Here is a 9,581-nt window from a genome sequence, read left to right as displayed (position 1 = left end):
TCTGTTCTATCTGGAATGGAAGACAGACTGAAGGGCGTGCTTACACATTATGAAGGTACATTAAAATGTGCCACAGTCTGGGTTTGCCCACCCTTCTTGGAAGATGGCCTCTTGTTGGACATTATGCCATTGAAGCCGGGCTATGTGAAGTGCTACGTGACTGAAGTAAAGCCTGGATTCAATGAATTTTCCCTGAAGAATGTTCTAGGAAACTTTGGTGAGCAAAGGACCTTGGGAGAAACACTGTTACATCACATCCAGTGGCCACGAAAGGAAATAGAGTTCATTGATGAGATCCCTGAAGCCCCGCCAAGAGCAACCAATGTCACCCCTCAACTTGTGACGCTCTCCTTGCCATAGCAGCTCTCGCGTGCTTCCCCCAAAGAACCTAATACTCGTAATCCAACGGTTGATGCAACCTGTGATCAGCCGGCCCGACTTTGTGCCGTACAGGCCATGTCATCCTCCGCCCCAGAGCAGCCAGTGGCAAGGCCTACAACTGCTGAAGACGCACCGCCGATTCAGATGCTGGCTGCTAAAGCAGCGGTGGGAGACCCAGCTGCAACACATGCTCAGCGGACCAACCTGGTGGAACGGACGACTAAGCAGTCTGATGCTTTGGAACTGCCTGCTAAGCAGTTTGTAGGTCCATAACCGACTGCTCATCAGTTCGTCGGTCCGCAGTCGCGTGATTAGCATACCAATGCGTCAGCACTTCCTGCTCAGCAAACCAACGCGTTGGCACGACCTCCTCAGCACACCAACAAGTTAGCACCACCTGCGTAGAAACCCGACATAGCTTCAACACATGGTCAGCAGTCCAATGCCTCTGCTCCTGCAGCCTAGCAGTCCGTCACAGCAGCACCGCCAGTTCAGTGGCCCGGCATAGATAAACCTTCTGCTAAGCAGTCCGTCGAAGCTTCACCATCTGCTCGGCAGTCTACCTTGTAGCCAACTAGACATTCTGCCAGAAATGCTTCAAGTACCAAGAAGGAAGCGGCCAAAAAGACTGCACCCACGAGGAAGCACGACGGGAGAGCAAAGAGGAAAGAGAACGATTGCCTCTTACTTAAAGCACTCATCACCCAGAACCAAATTAACAACAGGTTGTTCGAACCGGGGAGTAATATTATTTCTGACGGCATGAATGATGAAGAAGTAGAATTGTTGCTTGCTAAAAGTAAAGCAGCCTTACTTGAAGCACGCAATTATGTCCATGGCCAGCCATTTCTTGTTGGCGAATACTTTGATGAGCGCAGCTCCAGTTGCCGTGAGTTACATGAATATTGCATGGACCAAATGTCAGCAGGTCTTCATGGTTTGCTAGTCCACTACAAGAGAGATCATTTCCAACACGATGCTGGTTCCATCAATGTGAGTTTCGAGGACTTACATCTCTTCTTCAACTTCAACGAGCTCGATGCCACTCTTGTTAGATGCCTGATTTTGTAAGTACTTAACAAACTCTGATCAACTTCTGCATACAAGGCTGTAAATGATAAACAACTAACTACATTTTATTCCTCTCAGGGGATTGAACGCGCAGAGAAGAAAAATGGAGACTGTGTATTTTATAGATCCTACATTAGCAAATGGCACAACATTAGATGATAAGGACGTACGGGACTGGGCCATTAACACGAGCGTCCGTCTCTTCAAAAACACGTCACATGCAGAATCATTTCTCTGGCCATATCATGAACAGTAAGTCAAGTAAACAACCACGCATACACTGATTGTCTTTCAGATTTTAACATAATTCATAAGTTCATGGCTTTCTTAATATGTAGCGATCACTAGATATTGGTACTCGTTGTTCCAAACAAGAATACAGTTCACTACATGGATTCTCTCAGAGATTCAACAAACGCTCAGGATCTGACGCATCTTCAACAATTCATGGATAGGTATTGAATTTTATGATGTTGAAATTAATTTGCATTCATATCAGGTTCAATAATTGATCTTGTCAAAATTCATCTTCATTTGCAGTGTGCTCGCATTGTGGAAAACTAAACCAAGGAGCCTGTTCAAGAGGGAACTACCTCTGCAGCACGAGATCATTTTTCCAGTAACACACCGAAATCCGTTATTTTCGAAAAATTTATCCAATAGTCTGCAAATACCTTTTCTTATGCTGGTCAAATGTCCAAGCTTCTAAATAAACCTCTTTCTATTTTTTCCAAAGAAAAAATAATATATCTAACACCAGTTAGGTTGTTCCTAACATGACAAATACATGACTAATTATGTACAAAAAAAATCAGTTTCCTCAGCAACAAGCAAGGACCAACCTTTGTGGATACTATGTTTGCAGACACATGATCTCCATTTGCAAATCTGCTGATAGTTGTGACAATCCTCACGAATTGGTACCAGTAAGTCTATCTTAATTAATATTTTCTACTCCACTCATATGGCACATTCTGATCTTAAAAATACTGCAGCTCATCTTAGAACTGAGGACCCTTGAACCACTTCCGGCTGGTGAATTGCCGATGGTTCAGAGGTTTATCAACGACTTCTTCCTGAATCACTACATCAATCCCACTGGTGATAATGAAGATTTCAGCATGCCTTCTCCTGAAACATTGAGTGAGAGTTAGCCGCTAAACATATACGCATGGATCCATTGTTTTCCATCTGATGAGGTCTTCGTATTTCATACACTATGATTAACTATGTAATGCATATATGTGTGGACAAATCATTGAAATTTAGTTACCATATGTTCAATTGCAATTGTTGCGAAATCTGATGAATGTTCTTCCTGTGGACACTATTTGTTCAATTGAATATTGTGGCGAATTTGCTTTTTGCAAGCCGATTCAAAATGGGATATTTTTGTTTTAACCTCGCAATCGCTCCGTACACGGTTTAACTAAATGAGTGTGTGCGATCCACATCGGAAAGCATACGCCAATCGTAGCGGAACTGTCAGTGATGCACAGCAGATCTCAAACAATTTGTGAGTGTGTGCGATCCACATCGGAAAGCATACATCAATCGTAGCGGAACCGTCGGTGATGCACAACAGATCTCAAACGATTTGCAGTGCTACTACATGTGTGTAGGGTCTCCAAAATTGTTTGTGATATCACAGTATCGCACACGAGAGCTCGGAGTAAATCGTGCCCAATGCAAAATACAATCCTAGTCGTCATTTTTTCAGGAAACGTGTGGGATCCCAAACGAAAAGCACATGTCACTCTTGGCGCAACCGTCGGTGATACACAACAAATCACAAATGGTCTGCAGCACTTGTATGTGTGCGAAGGGGCTCCTGAACCGTTTGTGATAGAACATTATCGCACACAATAACTATTGGGAAACGTGTGCGATGGAATCTTGCATGGCAGACGGGTTCCGCAGAAAACTCGTGTGCGATGGGGCACATATCGCACACAGTTCATATGTTGGCTTGTGTGCCTTACATACTATTTCCCAAACGGTTCATTACGACACATCGTTTGGTTTCACTGCGTCATTAGAAACGTTTAATCACCGATCCCACACGTGCTAAAGAATTTAGTGTGCTGCATCGCACACGATTACACTTTGCAAGGCCTCTGGATCATGGCTCCATATCCCGGACAGTTTCTGGGTCGTGTGGGGAGGACCCCCTATCGCCCACACTCACTTGGCGACGGTTCCAAATGCCGTCGCGGAAAGGGGTTAAAAATCGTATGTATAGCACCACGTGTACCGGTGCGAGAATATTCATCCCACGCTATTGCGTCCCTGCAACAGTGACAGAAAAAGGTCTTGATAACCCACAAATATAGGGGATCAATTGTAGCTTTTTCGATAAATAAAAGCGTCGAACTCAACGAGGAGCTAAATGTAGAATTTATATTCCCTTCAAGTTCTATCGACCGCCGATACATTTAACATTTGCTTTACCCAGAACAAGTATGAAACTATTTTGTAGGTGTGAAGCTAGAACTACTTTGCAAAAATAAAACTAGGAGTACTTTGCGAGATAATAATAGTTTGTTGTTTAGTAGAAAGATTTTTATAACACAAGAGAAGTATTTTGTTCCTAGACAATTGATAACTAGACCGGTAATCAATATTGCAATTTTATATGTGGGAGAGGCATAAGCTAACATACCTTTCGTACTTGGATCATATGCACTTATGATTGAAACTCTAGCAATCATACCCAACTACCAGAGATCATTAAGGTAAAATCCAACCATTCAACTCCTCTTTATCCCATACGCAACAACCCACCTACTCTGCGTGTGAACGACTTCAATTGTACTGTATTAAAAAAAGACAGGCACTTTATAGTTTTATGCATGTGTGGGCCCATACAACTCTTTGACCATATATGGACGTGCACTGGTTATGGTTTTATGCCGCGAGCCCGTGACGACGTGTGTGGACAGCTGTGTAACTGTGTCCACTGGGTTACTACAACCGAAATGAGATTCATCATGCACTTATCACAATTATACACAGGAGCAGCCAATAATTGTTCCCAGCCTTTCAATATGAAAGCTTGGGAAGGAAAAGAAAAACTAATCGAGGTAACCTTCTTCACATTTTACTCTCGGGACCTTCCCTGGCACTTGTGCCTCCTGCCGCATCCAGAAATGTGGTTGCTCGCAGCAGACTTGCAGCCCTTGTTCTTCTTCGAAGACAAATATATATTCCGCTAAACCCGAGGTGCCACCCCAAAACCCCGCTCCCATTCTTTACCCTATGCATGGCACCGATCCATGGCCTCAGGCTCACCGTTTGGTGTCCCAGATCTCCTCCAGCTCCCTGGCGAGCTCCCTCTGGCGCTGGACGACGATGGTGACATGGTCCTTGCCGTCGATCACCTTGACGTTGGCGCGCGGGATCTTGGACTGCACCGCGTAGCTGCAGCCCACGGGGAGCAGCTCGTCGTCGTCGCCGTGGTAGATGGTGACGCCGCAGGTGAGCTGGTCCCGGACGGTCTCGAGGCACTTGTCGATCTTGCCGGCGCTGCCGCAGATGATGTTGTGGAGGGTGTGCCACGAGGCGATGTGGGTGTGGCAAAAGAAGCCGTCCATCAGGTATGTCCTCACCCTGCAGCACAAAGTTGAAGCGTGATGATGGTTGTTTGCCAGAACGTGCACATATCTCTGTTAATATTTCGAGACGAGAAAATTGAGACATGAGCAGGCTGAAAATAGTCGCTAGATCAGATCGGGTCGTGCTTATCAGGTATATAACTCTTTCTTTCTTGTTTTTCATTTCTTTCATTTTCCCGATAAATGACTCTTTTATTATCTTAAAATGTAGCATGAAGTGAAAACAAAACATAATGAATATACACCCGGTCTCTGTATAACTAGGAAGCACACAATCAACAACAACACATAAATTAAGATCTCTTTCATGTTTTGGTCTCCTCAAATGAGATTTTCAAAATAAATCTCGGTTGCAAAACTCATAAATATTTAGCCATGAGAGAAATATGTAACTTTTTAGCTATCTATCCACTGACTTCAATCCATACTCGCTAGTCACCCCTCCCGCCCCAACCCCTTATTGCACTACACGGTAATGGCGGCGCACAGATCTCCGACGAGATTGAGCATACTCCCTCCAGACGGGAATATAATTTGAACACGTAATTTTCGGTCTTCAATCTAATTAGCGAAACATGTCTATGTATCTTTTTGTGGCATAGTATTACACATGTTTTGCTCATTAAATTGACAACCGAAAATCCCATGCCTGATATTCCCATATGGAGAAAGTGCTCAATTTGTTAGTATTACCGATACACCACCTCCTCTAGACAACCACCTATGAGAAGCCGTCTTCCTTGTCTCACGCGGCTTTCCATTGTTGCTACCATCTCCCACCGCCCACTTTGTAGCAAAGGCAAGGACGCTACAGGTATGTCTAGTTTGAGCCCAAACCAATCGTATCAAAATTTGGCTAGGCAAAAAGAAAAAAGGGGGCTAAGGTTTTGGTTGCCCATGTTTTCGCAATGTTGTTGGGCAGGAAGAAATGTCACTAGAGTTGGTTGAAGCATTTGGGCAGGCCTAAATATTACAATCCAATCAAGAGCAAATTATTTTTTGGCAATGACTAAAAAATTGGGCAATCGTTCAGGTCTGCAGGTGGTCCATCTATGCGCAGTCAGCGTTCAAACAGTAGATGGTCTCGCATGTCGTCACAGCAAGTGCAACCACTAACATTTGACCTGGGTCAAGCTCAGTTCATATGTCCCCTATTAACTCATCTCATCGCCCATCGGCCAGTCACATCAGGATGCAGCGACGATGCAGCCGGCGGACCCGACCGGCACCCGTAAATGCTCCCACTCGCACCTCTGCATCGCCTCGATCGGGAGCTATAGCTCCCATTGATGGCGGATTCCTCGACGAGCTTGCTTAAATTCCATTGGTCAACGCAACCACCCAATGGGAGGAAGAAGAAGAAACAATGTCGTTGAGCTAATTCTCACCGCCCGGATCCGGAAGAAATGTTTTTTTACGGTACCTGTACAAGGTGAAGACGCGGAAGGCGAGCTCCCAGAGGCGGTGGTGCTTGCAGAGCACGATGCTGACGGTGCGGCCGAGGTGCTCGTACCAGCACGCCACGGACGCGCCGAACGCTATCGCCGGCCACACCCGCCGGGGCGCCACCGCCCGCAGGACGTACTGCGTCCCCATCTCCCCCTTGGGCACCGGGAAGTACGGCTGCAAGCCAAGCCAAGAGGTTAGAGCGGCGCATGCAGAAACGTCACGTACGCGACGGCCGGGGAGCGCGCTGAGAGAGACGTTGCGTACCGGCGCGACGAGGGTGATGGACTTGACGGCGGCGGGGTACTTGACGGCGAGCGCGAGCGCCAGGATGGAGCCGAGCGAGTGCGCGACGATGTGGAACGGCCCGACCTTGTACCGCTCGATGACGGAGCGCTCGATCATCTCCACGTGCTCCCGGAGCGTGTACAGCGAGTCCGCCGGCTTGGGGCTGCGCCCGAACCCGAGGAGGTCCACCGCAAACAGCCGCCGCCGAGCACGCGCCTCCCGGCTCACGTGCGGCAGCACCGTCTCCGTCCAGAACCCGGACGACGATATGAACCCGTGGATGAACAGCACGTCCTCCTCCGTGGCGCCGCCGTCTTTAATGGACATGACAGACACCATACGCGCGTGAGCATTAGCGGCGTGGGTGACGGCGAGGGAAGCAAATCTTGCCGCCGTATTAATGGAGCTTGGGATATGATCGATCGATGCATGTATGGGTGGCACGTACCGTGGGGGCCCTCGACGTGGACGAAGAGGCGGTCGGCGTCGGCAGGGTTGCAGTTGGCGCAGTGGCAGTCGGACCAACGCGGCGAGGGGTACGGCTTGTGCTCGTCGTCGCCTGCGCCGGCCTTGCCCCGCAGGATCTGCACGATGGCGGAGTGCACGGTGAGCGTGGTGGCCGACGCCGACGTCCTCGCGTTCTCCCGGCGCCGGGAGAAGGACGGCGGCGACGACCCGGCGGCGCTGGCGAGCAGGGACGGCCGCGTGTACAGCGTGTCGGAGATGTCCTCCAGGAGCAGCTTGGTGGAGGACAGCATGCTGACCACCTTGGACCCGCCACGCTCCGCCACGACGATCTTCCCCGGCGCGGCCACGGCCGACGACGAGCAGTAGCACGGCCGCCACGCGCCCTCGGCCACGTAGTCGGCGACCTTGTAGACGAGGCAGAGCAGCACCTCCAGCGCGTCCAGCAGCATGAACACCACGAAGCTGACGGCCTCGTTCGCCGCACGGCCGGCAGACGCCAATGCCGACCGCGCCGCCGCCATCTGAGTATGTCTTTGCCGGCGCCAAGATGGAGCTAGGAGCTAGTAGCAGCTAGGAGAGAGCAATGGGCAATTGAGCAAAGGGTGGCGGTGGTGGTGGTGGTAAAAGCTTTCTTGTAGGAGCAGTAAGCGAGCAGTGGGGGAGGCAGCTGAGCTGCGACTGCGAGGCGCGTGAGGGAGAGTGACGAGTGAATTGATGTGCGCATTAAAGCGCAGGCGTTGGTGGTTGGTGAACGCATCAGGGCTAACACCACTGACACCTGCCAGCCAACTGGTACCGCGCAGGCTGGGCTTTCAAATTCGACCGGGCAGCCCAAGAAATTTTGCAGGACATCCGCACTTTTTCAAGCCATGGACCATACCGGGATACTACTACTCCACATATGTACAGTATCCGTAGGGAAAACTCCGTATGTACAGCAGCACTGGTCGTTGTGAGAATAGTTGATGGTGAGAGGAAACGCTTTTTACTATACGTAAATGAATTTATGTTGTTCCTCTACGGCTCTACCATCGCTTGCATCGCCATTGATTGGACCGTGTACGCTCCTCCAAGCGATCGATAGTCACAAAGGTGCAACGAACATTCGCTGATTCGTGTGTCCCTCCTCCACAGCAAAAGATTCCTGAAGAATCCCGCGTACCCAACTGCACGTACCGTATGTTTCACTGCTACAAGCCTAAAAGTTTACACTGCAAATCAGGACGCTCCTGTCTAGTAAATGGCGCGAGAGTAGGTGGCATTGTCTAAACATTCTTCCTTAATCAATAAAATGGTAAATCGTTTGCCTTGTTTCAAAAAAAATTTATCTCAACATGCAACTATGACATCTTAACATGCAACCAACGTATGGGACAAGATCCACTCAATGTGCAACCATACAGGAAAAAAAGGCTTAAATGTTTAAATTACTTTACGCTAATATGTTCAATAGATAATGTTAAAATTATACAATAATGATCATGTGTATTTAGTGTTAGTTCTTATGTTATTAATCAAAATATTTATGTGTATATGATCATATCTCATTGAAATATATTGCAAAAAATTCCGGGCAACGTATCGTCTAGTTCTATTATGAGCATTTTCAATAGAAGATGTAGGTATAAAATAACTAACTTTTACATCACGAAGACCCAAAAACGTTGCTTCAACAGATGATATATATATATATATATATATATATATATATATATATATATATATATATATATGTATAAAATTACATCTCCTTCTCCAAGTGTTGTCAAATACAACACTCTCGAAACCGCAGCCGCGCGCCAATCGCCCAACCACCACTTCATCTGTTTCCACCCACCCGACTGCCGCCCTCCCGCGCGCCGCCTCTGCCTTGCCAGGCCCACTGCGTGACTCCACCACCGACAGCCGCCAGATCCCGCCGCTCCACCACCCCCGTCGCTGATTCTGCCGCTGCTCCGCCGCCGCTTGCCTTCAAATTGGCCAATGTCCAATTTTCCACCGTTGAATCGTCGTCGCCGGATTCGAGCCGCACACCTGCCAGCACGCCGCGTTGCTTTTCCGCCACCAGACTCGACCTTCTCGCGCCCAGGCCGCCTACCTACAACTACCAGTCCGACACTCGATGCACAGTCGCGCCACTGCCCGATTTGAGTCGTCGTCGTCTCCAGATTCGAGTAGCACACTAGCCACCACGCCGCCGCTGTAACTTTTCCGCCGCCAGACTCGACCTTCTAGCGCCCTAGGCCGCCGCCCCATAGCCACCAGTCCGACACTCGATTCACAGTCGCGCCACCGCTCGATTTGAGTTGTCGC

At 48.5% G+C, this 9,581-nt stretch overlaps 1 protein-coding gene across 1 annotated transcript; it reads right to left on the bottom strand.

The window, feature by feature from the left end:
- Positions 1–4,271: 4,271 nt before the first annotated feature.
- LOC119335855 (probable lysophospholipase BODYGUARD 3) lies at positions 4,272–7,941 on the bottom strand. Its single transcript, XM_037607916.1, has 4 exons — positions 7,249–7,941; positions 6,780–7,114; positions 6,490–6,689; positions 4,272–5,061 (listed from the first exon to the last, which is right to left on the bottom strand). The coding sequence occupies exons 1-4, from the start codon at positions 7,787–7,789 to the stop codon at positions 4,740–4,742; spliced, it is 1,398 nt and encodes a 465-aa protein (XP_037463813.1). The 5' UTR covers positions 7,790–7,941; the 3' UTR covers positions 4,272–4,739.
- Between the last annotated feature and the right edge of the window lie 1,640 nt (positions 7,942–9,581).

The sequence above is a fragment of the Triticum dicoccoides genome, chromosome 1B (assembly GCF_002162155.2).
Source record: "Triticum dicoccoides isolate Atlit2015 ecotype Zavitan chromosome 1B, WEW_v2.0, whole genome shotgun sequence".
Classification (NCBI taxonomy): domain Eukaryota; kingdom Viridiplantae; phylum Streptophyta; class Magnoliopsida; order Poales; family Poaceae; genus Triticum; species Triticum dicoccoides.
Note: the sequence above shows the minus strand (reverse complement) of the source record. Positions and strands in the feature narration are given on the sequence as shown.

What these genes read in the sequence shown, in the direction of transcription:
- LOC119335855 (XM_037607916.1), bottom strand. Translation starts at nt 7,789, where the DNA reads ATGGCGGCGGCGCGGTCGGCATTGGCGTCTGCCGGCCGTGCGGCGAAC. An exon ending in CCATCACCCTCGTCGCGCCG is followed by an intron (nt 6,690 to 6,779) that starts GTACGCAACGTC and finishes CTTGGCTTGCAG; the next exon opens with CCGTACTTCCCGGTGCCCAA. An exon ending in CGCGTCTTCACCTTGTACAG is followed by an intron (nt 5,062 to 6,489) that starts GTACCGTAAAAA and finishes TTTGTGCTGCAG; the next exon opens with GGTGAGGACATACCTGATGG.